Raw genomic sequence first — 26,922 nt, 5'->3', positions numbered from 1 at the left:
AATTTGTTTATATTTACTTTGTCCCCACCCAAAAAACCCCAATTTCCCGTGCTTGTTCAGTTACTGTCATTAGGTTTTTTGTGGAATGTGTGTGTGTGTGTGTGTTGGTTTCTCAATGTATTTTCGTGTTTGTTGTCATGTTTACGTAATCACGCCATAGGCACCATATTGGAGTCGTGGTGTATGGTTGTTTTCGCTATATTTGTGACGTCATGGGTCAAAGCAGACGGGTGGAATCGGACGCTTCTGTATTTCCCAATTATGAGATTATGACAGGCTCCTCATTCAAACACACCAACAAAATCGATTTAGAAGTCTTGGTTTCTTTATGGTAGATAAAACTGAATATTGGCTGCATAGGATTTATCAACTTTCAAAAAGAAACCTTACGCAGCCCATGCCAAATTTTAGTTTCCATGAAGTTCCTGAGATCCATGCTTGCTGCAGGGCATTATCTGAAGAAAATCATGAACAAGTGAATAAAACCCAGAAATTGAGGATATGGAATCCATATCTGCTGTCAACTTTCAACACATTACATATACACAGTATTTTAACAGTTGTACATTGATGCGAGAACTGTAACAGCTGTTACTTATAACTTTTTACACATTAACTGATGATACTGCAAAAGCAATTATGATTTTGAAGGTGAAATTGAACTGTACCTGCAAAATGTCGTTTAGCACCCACTGACGGTTAAGTTTCATGATGCTGTCCATAACTTGGAATGCTGCTTTGCGTACAAATACTTTATCTTCTGCTGCCCTTTGAAACATTTCACTTAAGACAGCTTCTGCTTTTGGAATTGGATTAAAGTCTGTGGTTGAATCACCTTCTATAAATTTCATAAATTTTTTGTGGTTCAGGAGACTATTCTCAGCAGTTATTACACAGGAGATTTCAGGGACATTCTCATAAGGCAAAACAAAAACAGCTTGCATTATCTTCTGAATATCACTGTTGTTTGAATTAATACAATCTGCTAAAACAGAAAGCGCCTTGGTCCGTACTGTTCCTGATAAATCCTGGCATCTTGAAAAAACAGTCCCCAGAACATATTTATGAGACACAGACGGCGTTTTATCTGCATTCACTGATACATTTTCATCCACAATATCTGAGTTTTGCGTGTTATCTGCATTCCCATTAACACCAATTTGCAAAGAAGCATCTACACTTTGAAGAGAAGGATCACTGCAGTTCTGAACAGATGACTCGCACTGGTTCACACTGTTTGAGGCTATGACTGACACGTTTTCACTAGGGCAATTCACTTCCATGTTAATACTATTACTCATATTCTGTAAATTTAAAGAAATATTTGTCGAACTGTTCTGTGATGAACAATGAATAAAGCTTTGTGTCAGTTCTGTTCTCTCCCTTTCTTGCAGCAGTTTTGAGATAACATCAAGTGCAAATAATCGATGGGAAGCTTTTGATGCATGTGCAAATTTAAAAAACCACTTCACAAATCTTGTGTATAAATCAATTGGCATAAAGCGGAGTATCTCAACAACACTTTGCGATCCTTTCTGTCGAAACTCTGCTCGGTCTGTGATATGTGCACAAAGATGCTGTACAAGAATGTAGATACCTTCACAAGTACCTTCTGGTAGTGCTTTTAACATATACTGTATAAACGAAATCGTTTGTCTCAGAGTGTTTGGACCATCTCTGGAACTATCTGTCATTAGCACACATGGCAGAAGATTCTCCATTATCAATTTTACTGTCAAGTCAATTTTGCCATGGTTTGGAGAACACAGGGAATATAAAGCTACAAAAGCATTGCCTACCAGTGAAAATATTGTCATTTGTTTCGATACCGAAGAAAAATCATTCCTGGGAAACACTTCCAATTTAGTTACTTCAATTAAATGCAATATTGTTTGCAATAGCGCATCATCCATTTTTAGTGAAAACCTTTCGGAAAACACTATCAAATCCAGAAGCACTAAATTTAATTCACTAATCAATACATTCACGTCTTCTGCAGGAAGGGCACCACTATCCATGTCATCATCATCATCTTCATCAGAATCCCCTTGCTTCTTACTCCTAGCATTCTTCTGCCTTCCTCTATTTTTCGGGCGTTGCTTGTTTTTGTTAGATTTCATAAGCTTTCGCGCAATATCAAACACATCTAAAGCTTTTCTGTATAGATTCGGATGATAAATAAGAAAGGCACTACTACCGGGGATAGCAAGCAATGCAAAGTACAGCCTAGCAGACTTCAGGCACAGCTTTGTCAAGGTGAGATCTTTCGAAAAGTCTTGACCATTGTGTACAAAATAACACAAAATAGCTAGCAGCTCTTTGTGGTTTATGTTATTCGCTATCAGCTGCTCCCAGCTTACGGAATCGTCTTGTTGTCTCGGATTATCACGCGATGTGCTTGCTATTGGATTTGAAGAAGTTCTACGTGAAGCATTCTGCAAATCCTCTTTCACTGCTCTTATGGCTGTCTCCATAATAATTTCTGTATCAGCATCAACAAGATGCATCTGGTATTCAATAGGTAGATCTTCAACACCACAAAACTCATCGCTCCAGACTGTCTCCGCCCAGCTCGAATCAACTTTGTCAAGTTCCAAAAGGCTCAAACTAGTAACAACATCCATAATGTCAGTCAAAACTACTCGGTCATTCACAAACGCCTCGCCATTTCAAAACAACAGCAGAAGCAATGTTAAACTGAAGATCAATACAATCGTGGAATTTTGCTGAATCAGTCACTAATTCTACACAGTAAACAACACACAACGTCAACAAATTCAAAATACAAACTATACGGAGCAGAGATATTAGGTGACACAGATACTAAACTGTGCTTGGTTACTTTGATACAAATCGATTCTAACTATCGAAGTCATCTGAAGGTGCGCCGCGGAAATTACCTCTATGTTTACTTGGGGCTCCCAAAACCGGATTTAGCAAACGGATTTCCCAACAGAAACTTTGTTTCGTCATCTAAACACTGCAAAATAGTGATATGTAGTTCTAGTTGCCAGATTTTCTCTCCCAAAACTGATTTTCACTCGCATGTAAATACACAAACCTTTTTAAACGTGCTTTGTCAGGCTTCATCTCGTTTAAACACAGTTTTACTGTGGTTTAACCCTGTCGCTGCTACGGACGTGCTCCCTGCTTTTCGTACTGAGGCAGCTTTTTTTTTATAGCTGTACTGCTCGCCAAATGCTGGTGCCTCTGATGAGCGCACAGAAATACATTACTAGACTGACAATACCGTGTACAGTATCACTGGTGTCACCATGGAGGTAAAAAAAGAAGGGAGGTGGCACTACAAGCTTACGCTGTACGCTGTTTTGAAGCCAGAGTGGATGGGACCTGCCGCTATTTTAAGTAGACCAAAACATTAGCAGACTACTGTTTACCATTGCTTCTTGTTCATTATTTCTGTCGTGTGCACGAAACAACTGTTGTAAATACTAAATATTACAGTGCTTACATGAGTAACACTGTCTCAGAAAGGCGATTTAGAACGTTTTTCTCTTCTTGAATGCACATTTGTTCTAGTAACACGACACGTTCAGCATTCTTAATATAACTTTTTTCTTTTTACATATTTCGAATAACGAAGAAGGGAAGAATGTGATATGAAAAGCATGCTTTGTTAATCCATTTAATTCCACTTTATTGTCTTTGTATCGAGCGCAAATGAAACTGGTGCTCCGAAACCAATTATTGTTTGCTTACTGTTACTGCTTCTTATTCGTTACGTTTTCACCTTTCATCTCAAAACGCACGTTTTTAATATTCAAGTTTGCAAGAAACTTACCTACGTGTTCTTTACTAGCGTATAATAGGGAAAGAAACGAGGCATGCAATCGTATCTTATGCCTGTCAACAAAGTGAACGGTTATCGAAGTGCCAAAGAAACAGAACTGCATGCAGAATAGAGTTCTTGTTTTTTGAGATTGCCAGTGCCTTTCTTTTACTGTAGTTTACATATCTTCTCACCTTGAAATCTTATCTATGATGCGGCATTCAGTGTGTGACCAATAATGGCAACCGACAGCTTAAAAAAAATTAAAATTAAACGTGTTTCCGCATTATGTAATACTATAAATGTGATAATGGACATGTCCTCAAACGCTTAGACCCTGTAAAATGGCTATTTAGCTTTGACATGTATTTAAGGCATTTTTTAGCACTTATAGCCTAACCTGTATAATACACTCCTGGAAATTGAAATAAGAACACCGTGAATTCATTGTCCCAGGAAGGGGAAACTTTATTGACACATTCCTGGGGTCAGATACATCACATGATCACACTGACAGAACCACAGGCACATAGACACAGGCAACAGAGCATGCACAATGTCGGCACTAGTACAGTGTATATCCACCTTTCGCAGCAATGCAGGCTGCTATTCTCCCATGGAGACGATCGTAGAGATGCTGGATGTAGTCCTTTGGAACGGCTTGCCATGCCATTTCCACCTGGCGCCTCAGTTGTACTAGCGTTCGTGCTGGACGTGCAGACCGCGTGAGACGACGCTTCATCCAGTCCCAAACATGCTCAATGGGGGACAGATCCGGAGATCTTGCTGGCCAGGGTAGTTGACTTACACCTTCTAGAGCACGTTGGGCGGCACGGGATACATGCGGACGTGCATTGTCCTGTTGGAACAGCAAGTTCCCTTGCCGGTCTAGGAATGGTAGAACGATGGGTTCGATGACGGTTTGGATGTACCGTGCACTATTCAGTGTCCCCTCGACGATCACCAGTGGTGTACGGCCAGTGTAGGAGATCGCTCCCCACACCATGATGCCGGGTGTTGGCCCTGTGTGCCTCGGTCGTATGCAGTCCTGATTGTGGCGCTCACCTGCACGGCGCCAAACACGCATACGACCATCATTGGCACCAAGGCAGAAGCGACTCTCAGCGCTGAAGACGACACGTCTCCATTCGTCCCTCCATTCACGCCTGTCGCGACACCACTGGAGGCGGGCTGCACGATGTTGGGGCGTGAGCGGAAGACGGCCTAACGGTGTGCGGGACCGTAGCCCAGCTTCATGGAGACGGTTGCGAATGGTCCTCGCCGATACCCCAGGAGCAACAGTGTCCCTAATTTGCTGGGAAGTGGCGGTGCGGTCCCCTACGGCACTGCGTAGGATCCTACAGTCTTGGCGTGCATCCGTGCGTCGCTGCGGTCCGGTCCCAGGTCGACGGGCACGTGCACCTTCCGCCGACCACTGGCGACAACATCGATGTACTGTGGAGACCTCACGCCCCACGTGTTGAGCAATTCGGCGGTACGTCCACCCGGCCTCCCGCATGCCCACTATACGCCCTCGCTCAAAGTCCGTCAACTGCACATACGGTTCACGTCCACGCTGTCGCGGCATGCTACCAGTGTTAAAGACTGCGATGGAGCTCCGTATGCCACGGCAAACTGGCTGACACTGACGGCGGCGGTGCACAAATGCTGCGCAGCTAGCGCCATTCGACGGCCAACACCGCGGTTCCTGGTGTGTCCGCTGTGCCGTGCGTGTGATCATTGCTTGTACAGCCCTCTCGCAGTGTCCGGAGCAAGTATGGTGGGTCTGACACACCGGTGTCAATGTGTTCTTTTTTCCATTTCCAGGAGTGTATATAGGCCTACCTTTCCTAGTTTCTTTTCCAGGAATATTTCTCCCCAGTAACTCTGACAGTTTTTCAGGAATAAGCAAACATATCACAATTGGAATGTCTGTTTAAATTGATCATCTGCTTCATCTTACTTCGTCTTGTGATATCCCAATATTTAGTTAGTTCGCTAGTTAGTTAGTTTCATGTTCCATGTATCAGTCGCATGATAAATTGTAATGATGTGGAATGAGTAATTTTATGTTACGAGCATTTTTTTGTAACTATACCTCCATGTTCATCATCTATTAGATATTTTTCGTTTTTTTTAATTAAAGACAGACAGATGTTAGTCAGTAATTCCTATTCATTATCATTTACACATTACAGTAATCGATAGTCTTCTGCAAAATGGGAGGAGTTGTTAATGAGAAATGTTTTCAGTTAAGTTTCAAATTTTACTTTGCTGCCTTTCAGGTATTTTATAGCACTGGGTAAGTGATCAAAAGTTTTGGTTGCAGCATTGTGATCCCACGTTTCTGCTACAGACTACCTTAATTTTTCGTAATGGTTGTCATTTTTTCTTCTGGTATAGTGGATTATTTACAACAAACTTCATAAGGGAATAACTATAATGTGAAATGGATATATCGCTACTCACACGCCAAGCAGCAGGTCAGTGATTACACAAGTTTTCAGCCAAAGCCTTCTTCAGAAAGATAAGCACACACACACACACTCACACACACACACACACGGGCGCCCCGCATATAACTGCTGTCTCCAGCTGTTCTACCCAGAATTTTTTTTAATGGGGAGGAAATGTGAAGAATGAACAATTATCGGCAGGAGGAATTTAGGGCATGAAATGCTGCCCCAACAGTCAGTGTGGTTGTGTAGCCATGTGTTGGCTGGCACGAGACCATTGATACAGTGTGGCTCCGATGTCAGAGCATTTGCTATTGGGAAGGCAATGAAAAACACAGGAAACTAGGGAAAAAACGGAACTGGGTTAAGTTTGCCAAATCTAAGGCCAAATCAGGGAAATAAACTAAGTAATATAGTGGCGAGTGCAAAGGACATGAAAACAGTTTTTTATTTACTAATAAAGAAATGGGTATAAACTGATACAACTAAGTTGCCTTTAGAATTTTGACACAATTCTCAATACATGCATCATGTTTGTGTTTAATTGTTTGTACAGTGTTGCATGGAGTGGCCGCGAGGTCTAAGGAGCCACGTCACCGATTGCGTGTCCTCTCCTGCCGGAGGTTCGAGTCCTCCCTCAGGCATGAGTGTGTGTGTTGTTCTTAGCATAAGTTAGTTTAAGTAGTGTGTAAGTCTAGGGACCAATGACCTCAACAGTTTGGTCCCTTAGGAATTCACACACTTTTTTTTTTTTTTTTTTTGTACAGTAGTCGAGAGATACAAGGAAAGGAACGTGTCTCAATGAAAGCATAACTAGAAACATCTTACATAGTTTTTCTTGTGTACTGTATATAGGCCTAAACAATTACATTACAATTTATCTCATCCAAACTACTGGCAGTATTTAAATAGCTTGTGTATATTTGAGGGTGTTTAACAATCTAGTGTTAACAGACATAGCTTAATGCTGTGCTTTTACCCAATTTTAATCAACTAGGACTTTTCTTCGAATAGTATGCTCGTTATGAAAGTGCCCCTATACGTAGACCGTGCTTTCTGTCGTTGGTAACAAGTGTTTTTATTCATTTGAGTGTTCTTACCGAATCTACAGTCTACTTTAAAGGTGTGCATATGTAACTTGATGTTCTTCTCATAACAAGATTCTATATTGTATGTGTTAAACTCAACTAATACACAAATATTTGCTCAATTGCGGAAATTCCTTAAACCACCTCATAAAGCTTACAACGCCATTTCATTTAAAAAAATCATGTTAATACGAAACACAAACTTCCTCACCAAATGTCAGCTTTCAGCAAGAACTACGCTTTTGCCAATGTATATCTCTTGCTGAGAGATGGCGTTCCGACTGGTAGGAAATACTTATCATCCAATTTTTCGAAAAATATTAGGTGAAAAAATTTGATTTCTGCACATTGTACGGTCTGATGCCTTCACTCGATAAAGAACTGAATTTCTTTTTGATATTCATCATACTTAAAGCCAATTCGTAAACTTTGTTTATGGTTGATTTTAGCTCATCAATTGCAGTGAATGAAATATATATAAGATATCGAAATTTTCTTTAAAATTGAGAGCAGAATATCTCATTTCGTTCTTGAGTTATTAAACGATTCAAAACATTGAACCGACATTTTTTTGCAAATGGTAGCTCCTAATGAGGCACATATGTCTTATGATAAATACTCGAAACTATTTTATTCACTGTGACGGCATCTGAGGTCGCATTCAGACCTGCATAGAGCCATAAGAGAATGCAAGCATCATGCATAGACACATCCACAATACCTGCAAACGGAGTAGCAGGATGTGTATACATGTCAATTGCAGTGAAAGGGTAAAATTGGCTGCTAATCTAGAGCACGTGACCTTCAGTGCAGGGAAGGAGCAGAAAAAGTATTGAATGGAGCATGAGGCTACTCATGTACTTTACATAGTAGAATGAAGGCATATAGGCTACTAATATTGCTAGATGGCAAGTGACACCAGAAGGAATTTCTTAAAGGATTAGCGAAAGTTATGACTCTAGGTGATTACACATGAACACCCAATCAGTTAAGGCAGGTGTCGGTTTTTAGATAAAAGTAAAGTGTGCGATTTATTCCTAAATATTCTTATTTATGTTTAAATTGCATATGACTCGAAGCATTAGTCTATTTCAGATCAAAGCGTAAATCACTTGAGAGAGAATTACATGGCGCCAAGAGGCGCATTGGTATTAGTGGAAATGAACGTTCTGATTTTGCTTTTTCCAGTGAAATGGCTAGAGTGGTTAGTCTCTAGGATCAGAGACTGTCAGTTTTAATCGTAACGGTGTAAATTTCATGCTATGATCTATGGGAGAGCAGCAGACAAACTAGATGATAATAGCAGAACAAGGGGATAAAGGGCAGGGAAATCTCGTTGTGGACAAATACTTAATGTGATCCAAGTACATAGAAAACGGCTATGAGGGAGGACTTTCGACAGGAGCTGCTTCATTGACTTAATAGCGGCATGTGACACAGTTAACCACAAAGGTAACTTACCAAATTGTATGAATTAGCAAAAGACTTTTGATTCATTTCCCTGGTAAAGGGAATCCTCCAGAACAGGAAAAAACCAACATAGACATCAAAAAATGGACTACCTCAAAGAAGCATATTGACCCTCTGTTATACATCTATAAAATGGAAATATCATGATAACAGGACAGAATTTTTCATCTGTGTGGACGACATTGTTTTCACAGCTCAGGGGAAAACATTCAAAGATATAGAAGTAAAACTCTCAAAAGCACTGGAAAACCTCACAAAATATTTTGTGCAGAACAATCTCTAACAGAATGCTAACAAGACCCAAAACTACAATTTCCGTCTCCTCAATAAAATAGTTAGCAGAAATCTTAATATCAGATGATGATAAGATGTAGAAGAAAACCTTTCTAAACCCTTCAGAACCTCACATTATATTTTGCACAGAACAGTCTGAAACAGAATATTAGCAATAAGCAGGTCTGGAGTTTCCATCCTTGAAGTAAATGGGCCACGAGAACATTTAACACCAGATGGGAGGAAGTACCCACCAGAGCATGAACCCCATTCCAAATATCTGGAGTTGGATTGGATGGTACCCTTTCTCTCAAATAATTGCAGTGAATTAAAAGGGGAAGTTAGCTCAAAAAGCTATCTACTGGGGGGTAACAGGCACATCATGGCGAGCACATCCAGAGGTAATAAAGATCACCGCAGTGGCTCTACCTTTTACAGGAGGAGAGTATGCATCATTGGTGAAGGAAGCGTCAGCTCACTCAAAGCAAGCAGAGGTTGCTTCTAATGAGGCAATAAGAATTGTTACTGAATACTTGAGACTTACACCTTTTACTACTGTTTACCCTTTTGCAGATATTGCTCCCTTCTAAATTACAGGAGTAGTCGATGGAGAAAATGAGAGGAAGATGCAAGCCAATGATTCATGACTTACGTTATATAACCACACTGTTTTCACGCCACTCCTGAGGTCGAGAAAAAAATTCCTGAAGATAGCCCATAAAAATTGCGCTCGATACCAGACACCTAAATCTATGGCAGGAGACATAAGTAAATACTACTTACGAACTAAAAAAAACGCACTACCTAAACCACACCCTCACATGCCCCACTTGAAGAACGTCTAAGTTCAGGTACCCTTAAATGCCAAAACACACTACGAAAGTGGAGCTATGTAGCGGACGACTCATATGAATGTAGGAAAATACACACATCACCTACTCCTCTGCACATTTTTGGACAAAGCAGTGAAAGCTTCATCCAAACCTTAGTTTTACCAAATGACAACGCCGTGAAAGCTCCTGAATATTGGAGATTTACTGCACAGTGGACATTTCTTTACTGTGCTGCTGTAGAAACAGCCCCTCAGCTAGATGTGTCAGAACAGCTAGCACATGAGTATATTGCTTTCACAGTGTCTATGGAGGAATCTCCAAAATTTACTGTCACAACAAGCAACAGAAGGATAAAGTGGCCAGGACGAGTGGATATGATTGGACGTGAATCTATGCTTATAACCACACCCTGTGACTTGCACAACACCTTTACGCCCGCCACATGACCTACACTGGTTCCCTGGATCACATGTACACAGTCTTCATGGCTCACAGGGTTGTTAGCAGATGTCAGTCTAGTTGAGGCCCTAGCTGGCCACCCAAGTCACCTTATCTATCAGTATGCATTTACTTTGTGTGAGGAGCCTTCAAGTCTGAGGTGCATCCCAAAAAGCCTCTATTATGTCTCTATGCTCGTCGTCAAATATGTGGAGTCTTTGAGTCCTACATACGCAGTTCACTAGATAACATTGAAACAAATCATATTAATGAGTTTCATTGCAAAAAGAAAAGCTATAATTCTTACCTTTGTCAATTACACAGATGTGTCACAAGCAATGGGTGACATACAAAATAATCAATGTTCTTCAGTGTAGACAATTCTGTGTTACATAGATAGTACAAGCAAAGTAACGAGCGTTGACACTTCTGTCCAAGTTGCTAGTCTTGACATTGCTATCCAACTGGGGCATCGCCAGTCGGTCGCAGCACTTATGTCCTCTTGACATAGGGGTCGCTGCCATCGCGTTGTCGTCCTGGAGAGGGATCGGTTAGTGTGCTATTGGCTGACTTCTTCTTACAGCCATCTCTTCTCTATCGTTCCCCACTGGCGTGGCGGCACTTGACTTTACACTGTAACACCCTCATAGCCTTCCAGAACTGCAATAGAACATTTTGGATGAGACCGAAACAATTCAGTCCAACTTTGATCCGCCTTCTGCAACTTGCTGACTAGGGTCCAAACAGTGCAAAGAAATGAATGGTGGTCACTTTCAACATCTGCTATATTTCCTTTCCTCTGCTGTGTGTCTTTGTACCCTGACACTTTTATTTGCGCCACCTTGTATAAAGAGTGAGTGCTGCTTATAATTGAACTTTACGCAGATAGACGTATTTAAATTGTTTTTGTGATTATTAAAGTGTAATGGTTGTCTTACTGGTTTCGTTCTATACCTACTATAGTTCCAGTAACATAGTGTGTTTACACATGTTGATATTACATTTATTTTTCATATATGCTTGGTAATTCAGTCACATGCTTGGTAATTCAATCACATTGTGGAGGAAAGTCCTTGTATCTGTTACAAACACAATATACTGGTGCTTTAGCCTCCTTTGTACATATATACGGACAAATCAGTTGGAGGTCCAAAAGGATCAGCAAAAATGGTTAGTCTTCTGCTTTTATCCAACACACGCAAGTTAAATTGCTGTACAGTACAAGCAGTGTGGATATTCTTAGAGATAAGTAACATCATTACTATTTATTGCACAGCTGTTCCATGAAACGTGAAACTGACTGGAGTATGTATTTAATTTACTCATTTGCCAAAGATCTATGAAGGCATTAACTTCACACTCTTCTGCTCTCTAGCCCCACTGGCTCATGAAAAGGAGTTAACAATACTTTTTCATTTATTTCCAGGATTACCGAACTTTTTTCAGTTTTACTTCATTACAGCTGAAGTTATCATTAGATGCACTCACTGGCATGAATTCAGTGGTGGATGAAATGCAGAATTCTCACTTATCATTAGTCAGTCTATGAAAATGCAGAGCTTATATTATGCCACTGTAGTTTTAGCTTAAGGGTACTGCTAGTAGTTGCTGGATGTATTCTAATCTCTGTCTTCCTCTGCAATTTTTACCTTCTGCAGCATCCTCTAGTACCATGGACGTTATTCCCCAATGTCTTAACAGACATCTTCTCGTCAGTGTTTTCATGATATTCCTTTCCTCGCTAATGTAAGTCTGCAGAGAACTTCCTCATTCCTTACCTTCTCAGTCCACCAGTTTTTTAACATTCCTCTCTAGCATCACATCCCAAATTCTGCGATACTCTTCTTTTCCAGATTTCCCACAATCCGTGTTTCACTACCATACAATTCTGTTTTCCAAATAGAGATTTCCAGAAATTTCTTCCTCAGTTTAAGGTCTATCTTTGACACTAGCAGACTTCACTTGGCCAGGAATGCCCTTTTTTCGAGTGCTAGTCTTCTTTTTACATCCTCCTTGTTTGTCTGTCATGGGTCATTTTGCTGCCTAGGTAGCAGAATTCCTTAACTTCACCTACCAATCCTGATGTTAAGTTTCTCACTGTTCTCATTACTGCTACTTCTCATTACGTTTGTCGTTCTTCGATTTTTCTCTCGATCCATATTCTGTACTCAGTAGACTGTTCATTCAGTTCTGCAGATCCTGTTATTCTTCTTCATTTTCACAGATGATAGTAATGTCACCAGCGAATCTTATCATTGATATACTTTCACCTTGAATTTTAATTCCACTCTTGAATCTTTCTTTTATTTCCGTCATTGCTTCTTCGATGTGTAGAACGTACAGAAGGGAGAAAGACAACATCTCACTCAGTCTTACATCCTGTTTAATCCAAGCACCTCACTCTCGGTATTCCACTCTTGCTTTTCCTCTTTGTGCTTGTACATATTGTATATTACTTGTCTTTTCTTATAACTTACCCCAATTTTTATCAGAATTTCGAACATCTTACAACATTTGACACTGTTGAACGCTTTTCCAGGTCAACAAATCCTATGAATGTGCCTTGATTTTTCTTTAGTCTTGCTTCCTTTATCAACCTCAATGTCAGAATTGCCTCTCTGGTGCCTCTACCTTTCCTAAAGCTGAACTAATCGTCATCTAACACATCCTCAATTTACTTTTTGATTCTTCTATATATTATTCTTTATGTTATGGCCTCTTAATTTAAATGATAGTTGGAAAAGTGTATTCTTTCTCATTAGCTCTATATTAAAAAATGTAAAACGCAAATTCCAAGCAGTCCATTGTTTAATAACAATTTATGACCAATTTGCCATAACAATTTAAGAACAATTTTCATAAATAGTTTTCCAGTGCCATATTGCAAAAAAATAAAATATAAGTACGACTATTAACACAATATAACACCAGCAACTTTTGTAATGGAACTTTTACTATACTAGGTACAACATGTTCTAATAACATATCACTGCAGTGTTTTTGCTACCCAGTTATTGTGAAATCTGCAGCATCTTAAAGCTGCATTCATTTGTGCATTGCACAGTCATATTGATAGAAATCAGGCAATAACATATAAATTATGAAATCATCCAGTTAGTAGGGATTACATATTTGGAATTGTGATATATGGACAAGCTAAACAGATGAATAAGACTAGAGCTGTATTTCGTGATTTTCTTGGCGAAAATCGTAATTACATGTGACTCTGTTAGTAAAAAAGAGCTCTTCCTATTATATGTTATAAGTATGACACCAATGCAGTGCTAAATTGACTCGACTGTCTGACAGGTTAACAGAAGAATTGGAAAGAGAAAGACAGGGGCAAAAGCAACTGCTGGAGAGTATGCATTCAAGGCATTCAAAACAGAGTGAGCAGTCTTCTGTCTATCTGTAGAAGAAACAACCTGTCTCATGTTACGCATTACCTGCATACCACACACTTTCCCCTACCTGGCTTTTTCCCACCACCGTCCCCTTGCCTGTCAACGTCAACTTCCCAGCTAGAGACAACTGCTACACATTTAGATCGTAATATGGAACAAGGCAAAATACAGAAATTCTTGAAAACACTTGTTTTTACTTATAGCTGTCTCCCCAAGAAACAGCAAAAACACAACACATTACCCTGTCAACATGGCGCAAGAAACCTGTTGGCATTTGTAGGTAGTAGGAAGGGGGCATTATAATTACGACCATAAGTTATCACTCGCACTCCCGTCGTTTGCTATGAATACATTTATTCTCGCAGCGTATACACAGTGCATGAAGCATAGAGCACATACTACAAGAACTGATCTGGCAAAGATACAATTGTTCTTGCTGTGGTGGGGCAGCGATATTATTGGGGGGTAGAGCCAATGGTTCTATGTCCCCTCACCTTCAAAACCATTTCCAATCATCTTCAAATGGATAGATGCAGGTCCTGCATTGTTGTCAAGGGAATCTGACACCATTGTTCCTGCCAAATAGTAGCAAGTTCCGGTAACGACGATGGAAGTGGTTAGTGATCACGCACCCTTCTGGCAAAAGTAAACTACAAGGGCTCAATAATATTGAGATCTGGTAGCCATGTGAGATGCGCCAATTCGCCCTTGTGCTCACAAAACTAGTAGTGGACGATGCAGCTGCGTGAATAGGGGACTGTCGTCTAGGAACAAAGCATAATCATTGGAAAACAGACATTGTATCAAGGAGTGGACCTAATCAGCCAAAATGGTCACATAACCCTTGGCAGTAATGGACCTTGCAGATAATCATGGCACCCATGGAATATCATGATCTGGCTCCCAAAATCAACACCAGACCCCTACCATGTTTCAGTCTTGGAACATAAATTTAGTGAAAAGTCGTAAACTGTGTGAAACAAAATTCTTCAGACCAAATGAGTTCCTTCCACTGCCCCATAGTCCAGGTTTCATGACTTTGCAACCACATTTTCCTGTTATGGGAATTTGCATCACTGATTAACGATTTTTGAATTACAGCTTACTGTGCAATTCCCTGCTTATGGAGCTCCCTTTGTGTTATTTTGGTGCTGCCAGGGTTTTAGAATGTGACATAAAGTTTTACAAGGACTTTTCCAGCTGCCATCCCCTTATTTTTCATCACAATCCTCTTCAATGACTGTCTCTCATGATCACTCAACACGCTCTTTCATCCATGTTGCGGCTTTGCAGATGTCGTTTTTCTGATTTCCTTATATGTGGTATTAATCTTTGATGCATACCATCCGAAATACTAAAAACATGGCTATCTTGGTTACCGAAGCAACCATCATGTGAACATCAACAATCTGCCCAATTTCGAATTCACGTAGCTCTAAGATAAAAAATTCGCAACTACAGAGAAAAATGTTCAGACCACGACTAACACTTGCAATGTATTGAGCACTTTGCACAAGTGCCGTTCATTGTCAAATAACTCACAACAGCACATCCTGCAGGCTTGGCCAACATCTGCATTTATGTTCAAGTATGCATTTCTTACAGTGACACCAATTTTTATCCAACTCCTGTATGTATCCACTGATTGGTCAATTATCCTTCTGATGTTGTTGTTGTGGTCTTCAGTCCTCAGACTGGTTTGATGCAGCTCTCCATGCTACTCTATCCTGTGCAGGCTTCTTCATCTCCCAGTACCTACTGCAACCTACATCCTTCTGAATCAGCTTAGTGTATTCATCTCTTGGTCTCCCTCTACGATTTTTACCGTCCATGCTGCCCTCCAATGCTAAATTGGTGATCCCTTGATGCCTCAGAACATGTCTTACCAATCGATCCCTTCTTCTCGTCAAGTTGTGCCACAAACTTCTCTTCTCCCCAATCCTATTCAATACCTCCTCATTAGTTATGTGATCTACCCATATAATCTTCAGCATTCTTCTGTAGCACCACATTTCGAAAGCTTCTATTCTCTTCTTGTCTAAACTATTTATCGTCCATGTTTCACTTCCATACATGGCTACACTCCATACAAATACTTTCAGAAACGACTTCCTGACACTTAAATCAATACTCGATGTTAACAAATTTTTCTTCTTCAGAAACGCTTTCCTTGCCATTGCCAGTCTACATTTTATATCCTCTCTACTTCGACCATCACCAGTTTTTTGCTCCCCAAATAGCAAAACTCCTTTACTACTTCAAGTGTCTCATTTCCGAATCCAACTCCCTCAGCATCACCCGACTTAATTCGACTACATTCCATTATCCTCGTTTTCCATTTGTTGATGTTCATCTTATATCCTCCTTTCAAGACACTGTCCATTCCGTTCAACTGCTCTTCCAAGTCCTTTGCTGTCTCTGACAGAATTACAATGTCATCGGCGAACCTCAAGGTTTTTATTTCTTCTCCATGAATCTTGATACCTACTCCGAATTTTTCTTTCGTTTCCTTCAATGCTTGCTCAATACACAGATTGAATAACATCGGGGATAGGCTACAACGCTGTCTCACTCCCTTCCCAACCACAGCTTCCCTTTCATGCCCCTCAACTCTTATAACTGCCATCTGATTTCTGTACAACTTGTAAATAGCCTTTCGCTCCCTGTATTTTATCCCTGCCACCTTCAGAATCTGAAAGAGAGTATTGCAGTCAACATTGTCAAAAGCTTTCTCTAAGTCTACAAATGCTAGAAACGTAGGTTTGCCTTTCCTTAATCTAGCTTCCAAGATAAGTCGTAGGGTCAGTATTGCCTCACGTGTTCCAATATTTCTACAGAATCCAAACTGATCTTCCCCGAGGTCGGCTTCTACTAGTTTTTCCATTCGTCTGTAAAGAATTCGCGTTAGTATTTTGCAGCCGTGACTTATTAAACTGATAGTTCGGTAATTTTCACATCTGTCAGCACCTGCTTTCTTTGGGATTGGAATTATTATATTCTTCTTGAAGTCTGAGGGTATTTCGCCTGTCTCATACATCTTGCTCACCAGATGGTAGAGTTTTGTCAGGACCGGCTCTCCCAAGGCTGTCAGTAGTTCTAATGGAATGTTATCTACTCCCAGGGCCTTGTTTCGACTCAGGTCTTTCAGTGCTCTGTCAAACTCTTCACGCATTATCATATCTCCCATTTCATCTTCATCTACATCCTCTTCCATTTCCATAATATTGTCCTCAAGTACATCGCCCTTGTATAGACCTTCTATATACTCCTTCCACCTTTCCGCTTTCCCTTCTTTGCTTAGAACTGGGTTTCCATCTTGATATTCATACAAGTGGTTCTCTTTTCTCCAAAGGTCTATTTAATTTTCCTGTAGGCAGTATCTATCTTACTCCTAGTGAGATAAGCCTCTACATCCTTACATTTGTCCTCTAGCCATCCCTGCTTAGCCATTTTTCACTTCCTGTCGATCTCATTTTTGAGACGTTTATATTCTTTTTTGCCTGCTTCATTTACTGCACTTTTATATTTTCTCCTTTCATTAATTAAATTCAATATTTCTTCTGTTACCCAAGGATTTCTAGCAGCCCTCATAGTTTTACCTACTTGATCCTCTGTTGCCTTCACTACTCCATCCCTCAAAGCTACCCATTCTTCTTCTACTGTATTTCTTTCCCCCATTCCTGTCAATTGTTCCCTTATGCTCTCCTTGAAACTCTGTACAACCTCTGGTTTACTCAGTTTATCCAGGTTCTATCTCCTTAAATTCCCACCTTTTTGCAGTTTCTTCAGTTTTAATCTACAGTTCATAACCAATAGATTGTGGTCAGAGTCCACATCTGCCCCTGGAAATGTCTTACAATTTAAAACCTGGTTTCTAAATCTCTGTCTTACCATTATATAATCTATCTGAAACCTGTCAGTATCTCCAGGCTTCTTCCATGTATACAACCTTCTTTTATGATTCTTGAACCAAGTGTTAGCTATGATTAAGATGTGCTCTGTGCAAAATTCTACCAGGCGGCTTCCTCTTTCATTTCTTACCCCCAATCCATATTCACCTACTACGTTTCCTTCTCTTCGTTTTCCTACTACCGTATTCCAGTCACCCATGACTATTAAATTTTCGTCTCCCTTCACTATCTGAATAATTTCTTTTATTTCATCATACATTTCTTCAATTTCTTCGTCATCTGCAGAGCTAGTTGGCATATAAACTTGTACTACTGTAGTAGGCATGGGCTTCGTGTCTATCTTGGCCACAATAATGCGTTCACTATGCTGTTTATAGTAGCTTACCCGCATTCCTATTTTTTTAATTCATTATTAAACCTATTCCTGCATTACTCCTATTTGACTTTGTATTTACAACCCTGTATTCGCCTGACCAAAAGTTTTGTTCCTCCTGCCACCGAACTTCACTAATTCCCACTATATCTAACTTTAATCTATCCATTTCCCTTTTTAAATTTTCTAAGCTACCTGCCCGATTAAGGGATCTGACATTCCATGCTCCGATCCGTAGAACGCGTTTTCTTTCTCCTGATAACGACATCCTCTTGAGTGGTCCCCGCCCGGAGATCCGAATGGGGGACTATTTTACCTCCGGAATATTTTACCCAAGAGGACGCCATCATTATTAACCATACAGTAAAGCTGCATGCCCTCGGGAAAAATTACGGCTGTAGTTTCCCCTTGCTTTCAGAATGTATAAAGTGTTCAAACACAAAGATAAGTCTGAGCATAGTGACTAAGAGGTAAATGAAACAAGGCTTCTAAAAATCGAAAAAGGTCCTCTCCATCTATAAGCCCCCAGAGCTTATAGTTTGAAGTTCCCACTTGATATCTCACACAGCTGCCTCTTCGCCTAGTTTACTGTAGTTTGCTGACCGTATAAAATTTTCTACTTGTTTTATTTGACTTACGTGATTTCGTGATTACTGTTAGCAAAACAATCTCATGGCGATTGCTGCTACTCGTCTCAAAGTGGACAAACAGCTCTATTTGTTACCATTAGTTTATGTGGACATCAGAGAGAACCAAACATTTATTTCCACATATAACACGCACAGAACACCTTACAAGTATCAGGACGTAAGAGTCACGGTGATGGGAAGCATGGAATAATCTATAGCTTCCAGTCAAAGAGTAACTAAGATAATACGTCGGAAATGCAGTTAGATGGAATGGTTATGTATCACTGTACGCTCGACGGAACGGGACACTACATGACTCTCCCTTCTCCAGAGCTAACAATATCCTAGACTAAACTTAACGTGTAGTCCAGCACGTGTTGCACTGCGTCCCTGCAACTGTCGTTGTGCTACTGGAGTCGGTCTTTCCAACAGAATGTGAAGCACCAATCTGTGGCGACGTATCCTTCATTGAAGCCTCTGGCGTCTGTCATGTCTCGGGGTGACCGTGGTGTACTGAAAAATTTCCTGGTGCTGTATTCTCATATTTTGATTGTGTGGATCTTGCGGTGTTTGCACTGTCCAGTGTGTCGAAAAACGCAGGCTTTAGTCCGCCCAGGGCGACAGTGATAGGCAGACCACTGATTCTAATTCGGATTGTGTTGTTGCCTCTGCTAACAACCAAGATGGTCCATCATATGGTGGCTGTAACGGTGTGCAGACTGCATCATTACGTAAGAGAATGTCAGCAATTGTCAAGGTATGCGAACACAAACGAGTGTCTTCCAAACTGACTTCTGGGCGGCGTTAATCTAAGCTAGCGTATACGCTCCCGTAATCTGGTGGCGATGTATAACACAGCGATTGCATCATCTGACATGCTATGCAAAAATTCTCCTGGCAGGCGTAACGTTTGCCCATATACTAGTCCTGCTGCCATAGACTTTTGATCACTTTTGAATTACGTGCATAGGCCAAGGAGTACAATAGGTAGTGCCTCCATCCAATTCTACATCTCATGATCTCTCAGAGCTGCTTTTAGTTGTCGATGCAGACGCTCGACCATGACGTTTGGTGCAGGATGATAGGCTGTGGTGCATATATGCTTCTTACCTAATAACGTAGTTAATGTCTTGAAAAGATAAGCCTCAAATTGTCGCGCCTGGTCAGTGGTTATTCGCAGTGGTATGCCCAACCGAACGATCCGTCAGCAAAAAACGTTTGCACTATAGTTCCAGTGGGGAAATGCTACAGACTTCCAGGTGAACCCGTCCACAACCGTGAAATAATAATTGTAGCCTTCTGAGACTGTGAGCGGGCCATCGATATCGGCGTGCCCATGTTGGAAACGTTGATTCGGCGGTAGAAACGCACCTAACGGCGCTCTGACATGCTGGGTGATCTTGTTCCTCTGACACGTTATGCATCGCTTGACAAATATTTTGCGATTTGCGTGCATCACAGGCCAGACGAAACTTTGCTTGACTAGTCTATTGAGTGCTCCACACTCCTGGATGTGCCAGATTGTGTGCTGATGCAATTGCTTGGGTTCGACATTGTTGCGGCACAAATGGACGTGCTTTCACTCCGGACAGGTCACAATATAATTCAGCATTCGTTTCAGGCGTCGTGCGCATTGCAACTTCAGTCCCCCCGGTTGTCTCAATAAATCACGCAACTCCTCATCATGCTGTTGAGCCTGTGCGAGAGCATCAAAATCAATAGCAATTGCTACAGCTTCAACATGTGAACATGCGTCTGCTGTTAGGTCCACAACCTCCACACGTTAGAGAGCGTCCGCTGGCATGTTCAAGTACTCTTGTACATAGACAGTGCAGGTAGTGAATTGGCGAATGTAATCTAGCCAAACGTGCAGCCTCTGCAATTGCTGCTTTCACAGCTTGAGTAGCGACGTCCGCCTCGCTTGTCCAAAGCACCCTGTCGTTTGGCTTTGGTGCGTCCTTAAGAAGTTAGTTAAGGGAAGCAGTTATCAATGCATAATTGTGTATGAATCTCTGATAAAAATTTACGACATTTAAAAAACGACGTAGCTCTCTGATTGTAATGGGCCGAGGGTACCTGCTTAGTGCTTCTACCTTACGCTTTGGTATTCGAATACCATTCGCATCTGTGAAACCAAGAAAATTGTACCTCCCTAACTCCGGAAGTACATTTTGAAAGATTAATTACCAAGCCTTGCGAGCGAAAGCGATGAAACACTAGGGCCAGACGCTGCAAATATTCTTCTTCTGACGCAGACATGATCAATATGTCGTCTATGTAGACATAACAGAAGTGTAAGTACCTAGAAATCTCATCCGTGAAATGTTGGAATGTCTGTGCTGCGTCGCACGGACCGAAGGGCATCCTAGTGGAGTCGAATAAGAAGAACGGTGTGGTCACCGCCGTTTTGGGTATAGCTTTCGTAGCAACAGAAATCTGATAGCACGCCTGGACTAGATCAATGGTGGATAATGTAGTCATACTAGCCACGCCGGGAAAAAAGTCTTCTATTTGTGGTACTGGGTACGGACCCAGGATGGTCCTCGGTACTCGGTACAGATCCAGGATGGTCCTCACACTGAGCTGACAGTAAGCATCACATGGAAGCCATTCGTTCTTTTCTTAGGTGCCACGTGGATTTGGACTGCCTAGTTGCTACTCGAAACTCTGCAAATGCCCTGTGAAGGCATGCTGCGGAATTCTTGCTTCACAACTTTCAACTGCTCTGCTCTCTCATCTATTACTTTCCCCTCTTTGGGGAAGTGTGAGGGGGAGTTTGTAGCCTTTCGGCTTTTACTCCCCTGTGTACTTGTGTGTGTGATTATTTCTGTACTTTTTGGTGTCTGTGAAATGTGATGATTGTTCTGCGTGTGTCTGGTACTTGCCTGAGGTTTGGCGAGATAATTGTAGTAATTTGGGTAGGAGCAGGATTTTGGGAATGGATATTGGGATTTTCTCTTCGACTTAGTCGTCGAAGATCGTCATGGGGCGATTGTGTTTATCGTGGGACATGTCATACCGACCTAGGGAGTGGATGAGGGCGTTTCCCGAACCTTCATAGAAGGCCCTTGCCAGGTCTTGAAAACGCTCTCTCAGGAGTGGGATTTCCGCAGCGGCATGCAAATCGTCAATGGGGAATCCAAGGGGTAGACGCAGTGCCCTCCTGAGGGCGCGGTTCTGCAGCCTCTGGAGTTTGTCCAGGTGCTGCTTCACCGCGTATCCCCAGACACGACACGCATACTCCATGATTGGCCGGATCAGGGCCTGGTATACGTTCACTCCTACTGAGCAGGGAAGGGAGCTGGATGAGTTGAGGATTGGGTACAGGATGAACATTCTGGCGCAGACCTTCCTATGGACCTCGTCTATGTGGGGTTTCCATGTAAGACGAGAGTCCAAGGTTATGCCAAGATACTTGGCGGTTCAGCGCCAGGGGAGTTGGGTTCCGTTTAGGTGAAGGTGGAGGGGGGGGGGGGCGTTGAGGAGGTTCGCGCCTTCCGAGCCTACGGGTAATCAGCATAGCCTGCGTCTTTTCGGAGTTGATGGTGATTCGCCAACGACGGGCCCAAGTTTCTGTGTCATCTAAAACCCTTTGTAGCCTATGGATGACCAGGTCCTTGTTCGCGTTTCTTGTGTAGAAGGCTGTATCGTCAGCGTACTGAGCGGTGTGCACAAGGGGGGCCGTTGGTGTGTCCACAGTGTACAGACTGTACAAAACGGGCCCCAGGGCCGATCCCTGTGGCACCCCAGCACGAATACGCCTCTTGGTGGAGGTGGCTGTTTCTACTTTGACAGAGAAAGTTCTGTTCCAGAGATAGCTTTTGATCTGCTTAACTATGCTCCTGGGGAACCCTTGTGTGTACAATTTGTAGAGTAGCCCTCTATGCCATACTGAGTCGAAGGCTTTGGCTACGTCTAGTAGCACTATCCCGCAGTAGCCTCTGTGGTTGAAGCCCTCTGTGGCTGCTTCAACCACTCTCATGATCTGTTGTGGGGCAGAGTGGTTCCGCCGGAATCTGAATTGGAAATCCGGCAGAAGTTGCTCTCTGGTAATATGTTCCTGTATGGGTCTTAACAGGAGGCGCTCATAGATCTTGCAGAGAGTTGGCAAGAGGCTTATCAGCCTGTAGTGCTACGGGAATAGAGGGTCTTTCCCTGGTTTGTGTATCGCGACCACATCCGCGTGTTTCCAGCAAGCTGGGAACTCGCGGGTACGAGTAATCTCGTTGAAGACGTTCGCTAGGTGTTCGATCGCCGTGGGTGGGAGGTTTTTGACCAACTGGTTGGTGACACTGTCATGTCCTGGCGCCTTTTTGGAGGGGAGAGACCTAATTACTTTTGCCACGTCTTCAGGGGCAAAAACTGTGGGTTCATCTTCTGGGTCCTCCTCAGCATTGAGGAAGACAGCCAGTTGACGACGGACCACTCTTTCATGCTCGTCATCTTGGGGTTTTGCCGCTTGGAACTGCTTCTCGAAAGTGTCGGCGAGGGCGTTGGCCTTTTCAGCGTGGCTGTAGGCCAGACCCCTCTCGCGGTGCAGTGGCGGCATCCTAGTGCGTCTTTTTGTGAATTGTTTGGTTGCTTGCCAAAGTGTGTGATCGTCTACTTTGAGGGCTGTGAGGCGGTTTTGCCATTGCTGGTTTCTGTGCTCATTGAGCGCTACCTTCAACTCTCTCTGTAGACGATTGAGCAGCCTCCTTGTGGCCTGGTTTCCAGTTATCTTCCACTCTTTTGCCACTCTGTTCTTATGTCGAATTTGAGCTAGCAAGTGTTCCGGGAGCTGTATTTGCGGCGGCGGGCCATCCCTTTGTGGAGGTGTGGCCTCTTCTGCTGCCTGCAGGATGGTACCTGTTAGGTCTTGTAGCGCTTGTTCTACTGTTTCGGCAGTAGGTGGCGGAGCGCGAGCGATATCAGAGGCGACAGTTTCTCGGTATCGCTCCCAGTTTGTACGTTTTTAAGACGTCTGGTACCGTGGGAGTGCTACCCATTCTCCCACGTCGACCTCTAGTATCACTGGGTTGTGGTCGGAGGACATTCTGTTGATTGTCCTCGCGGTCACAAACCCCGTAATCCTCCTGGTGAGAGCTATGTCTAACACGTCGGGCCTGCCTCCATTTTTGGAAAATGTGTGGGCTCGACTGGACCCCATGTTTCGAAATGGTGGTTGCGCGCTAGTTGTTGCAATCTGGCGCCTGCTCTGGAGGTTACTCTAGAATTCCAATCAGGATGTTTGGCATTGAAGTCGCCCCATATTATGAGTTTGCCTTCAATTTGCCCTAGAGTAGCTATGTCTCCCTCATCTATCTGGTCTTGTGGGGGTCGGTAGATTGCAACGATTGTTAGGGGCCCAGTGGCAGTGGCGGTGGCTACTTCCACCGCCACTGCTTCGATTTTATTGGTAGCTGGTAAGAATACCTGGTGGTGGGGGATCCCTATTTTTATGTATATGGCCACTCCTCCGCCTTGGGTTGGCCTGTCTTTGCGGTAGCTAACGTAGTTGGGAACTGTCGCTTTTATTCCCGGTTTTAGGTGGGTTTCCCCCATCATGCATATGTCGATGGAGACCTCCTTCATGAGTTCTCTGAACTCGACCTCTTGATTAACAATGCCGTCTGCGTTAAAGACGCACATTGTCAGGCCTTGGATGTTTGGTCGTCTATCCATGATGGGGTTTTGAAACTACTGAGGAAGTCGCAGAGGGGAGCGACTGCTGGACTGCTGCCTGAAGGGCAACGAGGATCTGTGTGTTCTGCTTCTGGGCTTCCCTGAATTCCTTCATCATTTCCATGACGAGGTTCATGGTCTGCACTATAACGCCTAACAACTGATCCGTGGGGGGGGGGGGGGGGGGGGCTGTGTGTGGGGTTCCCTAGAGCTTCCTCTGTCTTGGTGGACCTGGTCGTTGTTGTTGTGTGTTTCCTGGTGTTGTTCTTGTGACTGTGATTGGTGTTGTGGTGACAGGGCCATGCTTTCATGGTTTCTCGGAGGAGAAACCACTTCTGCATAGGTTGCCCTGGGGGTGTCCGGTCTTGGTTTTACCCAGGCCTTGTCTGTGTGTGTTGTTGTATTTTGTTTTCTTGTGTGACTGGCTGGGATGTCGTGTTTTGTTTACGTGTGTGGGGGGCGGCCTTTGCGCGCTTTGCCTGCTGTGAGTGTCTTTTGTGCACCTCACAACCTTGGTAACCCGCTGTGTGGTTTTTCCACACAGCGCGCACCTTATTTGTGGGTCCGTGTGTTTTAGTGTGCATGTCCTACTATCGTGGGCCTCGGCGCACTTCCTGCATCTCACTGGCATGGTGCAGTGCGCAGCGATGTGGTTCAGGCCCTGACACCTGAAGCGCTGCACCGTCTTGTTTTTACGGCGCAGCGGCTCCGTGGTGACAGGCACAGCCAGGACCATCTTAATCTCCCTCTTGTTTTGTGGTATGTCAGGGAATGTTACCTGGTACAGCGGCCACTTGCTGTCTATGCTGCCCATCTGCTGGACCACCTTGACGACGTACCCCTGGGCAGTCAAGTCTATTTTGATTGCCTGGGGGGACAGTCGTCTTGGAAGGTCTCTAATAACTATGTTTCTGTTTCGTGTTTTTGTTGTGGGGAATGTGTAGTGAGGTATGTTTCTTGTGTTGAATAGTGTTTTGACTGTGTTGTAGTGTTCGAGTGTGTGTACTGTGACTTTTATTTTGTCTCCACCGGTGGGTTTTGCCTGGAAACTGCCTCCCCCGATTTCTGTCTTGAGCAACTCGAAGAGCTCCTCGTAGTTTTGAGGAAACTCTGCGACAATCGGGGGGAGGTGGTGGATGGCGTGTTTTTGTGTGTCTCTTGTGTCGCGTGTTGTCTCCGGTTCATCAGCCACCGCCTGAAATCTGTTCAGGATGGGTTCCACTCCCCGGGGCGCCGGTAGCCTCGGTTGGTGAAAGGTCTTTTTCGCATGCACGAAACCGTCCGAGTCCTGTCCGGTTACGCGGTTCCCTTCCAGGTCAGTTGGTTCCTGGTCCCCTCCCAGAGCGACAACAGGTGCTGTCGGGGGCGCAGGTTCCTCAGAGGGTGAGGGAGTGGTTGGAGCAGGGGTGGTGGAGTGCTTCTTGTTCTTTGTGTGCCTCTCCTTGCGGTCCTTCCTTGCACGTCGCTGCTTGGATGAGGTGGACTTGTGTGGGGGGGATTTTAGGTATTTGGATCTGGTTGAGGGCTGGGTCGATCTGGTGGGTTTGGGGAGGATTGCGATCGGCTGACGGGTCGTCTGCTTGCCTTCGTTCAGGGAAGCAATGTATGTGGAAAGGTTGTTGGTGGCGTTAGCAAGCAGGAGCGGACTTAGGAGAGGGGAGGGAGGGGTGGGATTACAAGTACTGACGATGTATGAGGTTGTTGGTGTTCTGTGTAGGATGGCATTATTTGCTGTGTTATTTGCCATGTCTGGAGCGGAGAGGGGCGGCGCTGCCAGGGGGGGGGGGGGGGGGGGGGGGGCAGCTGGACGCATGTAGGTACAGGTCAATGTGTGGGGGCTTTCGGTGCCACCATCCGGCGCAGCTTAATGGAATCCTCAACACCTTGGTACATAGAGCACACTCGATCTCTGATGAACAGAACTTGACAACGGAGATCAAACACCTGGAGACCGTGTTCCGCAAGAATAGGTATGGCAACCGCCAAATCCAAAGGGTCTTCCGACAACAGAAGTTCAGCAAGAACCGAGATGAAGAACAACCCGAAGAAGAAAAGCAAGCTCTGGGCTTTCTGTCGTTTGCTGGCAACGTGTCGTCAAAAATAGGGAGACTTTTAAGGCGACACAAGATTGACACAGTCTTCCGACCACCAGCAAAGATTCGTGACCTACTAGGAACGGCAAAAGATGACGTTGGGCTGAAGAAAGCGGGCGTATACAAAATACCGTGCGGCTGTGGCAAATCCTATATCGGCCAAACAGTTCGCACGGTCGAGGACCGATACAAAGAACACAAACGTCACACGCGCTTACGCCAACCCAGCCATTCGGCCCTAGCAGAACACTGCATTGAAACCGGACACACAGCGAAATTCGAAGAGACAAAAATCCTGACTGCCACAAGTGCCTACTGGGACAGTATCTACAAGGAGGCCATAGAAATTCGAGTAACAGATAACCTCATCAACAGGGACACCGGGTTTCAACTTAGCAAGGCCTGGAAACCGTTATTAAACACCATCAAAGAGCAACGACCCGAGCGGACGCGAGATCCTTCCGCACGGCGGACGGAGATGGACTGCACCTACCACCGGG

At 43.5% G+C, this 26,922-nt stretch overlaps 1 protein-coding gene across 1 annotated transcript in view; it reads right to left on the bottom strand.

Moving 5' to 3' along the window:
- LOC126253530 (condensin-2 complex subunit D3-like) overlaps positions 1 to 2,733 on the bottom strand; it is a 161,618-nt gene extending 158,885 nt beyond the window's left edge. Inside the window, exon 1 of the mRNA XM_049954913.1 lies at positions 669 to 2,733. Within this exon, the coding sequence (XP_049810870.1) occupies positions 669 to 2,624 (1,956 nt within the window). The 5' untranslated portion in view covers positions 2,625 to 2,733. The remainder of the gene's footprint in view (positions 1 to 668) is intronic.
- Positions 2,734 to 26,922: the final 24,189 nt, after the last annotated feature.

Source organism: Schistocerca nitens, chromosome 4 (assembly GCF_023898315.1).
Source record: "Schistocerca nitens isolate TAMUIC-IGC-003100 chromosome 4, iqSchNite1.1, whole genome shotgun sequence".
In the NCBI taxonomy this organism is placed as follows: Eukaryota; Metazoa; Arthropoda; class Insecta; order Orthoptera; family Acrididae; genus Schistocerca; species Schistocerca nitens.
The sequence above is the reverse complement of the archived record's forward strand: the minus strand, read 5'-3'. Positions and strand labels throughout refer to the sequence as shown.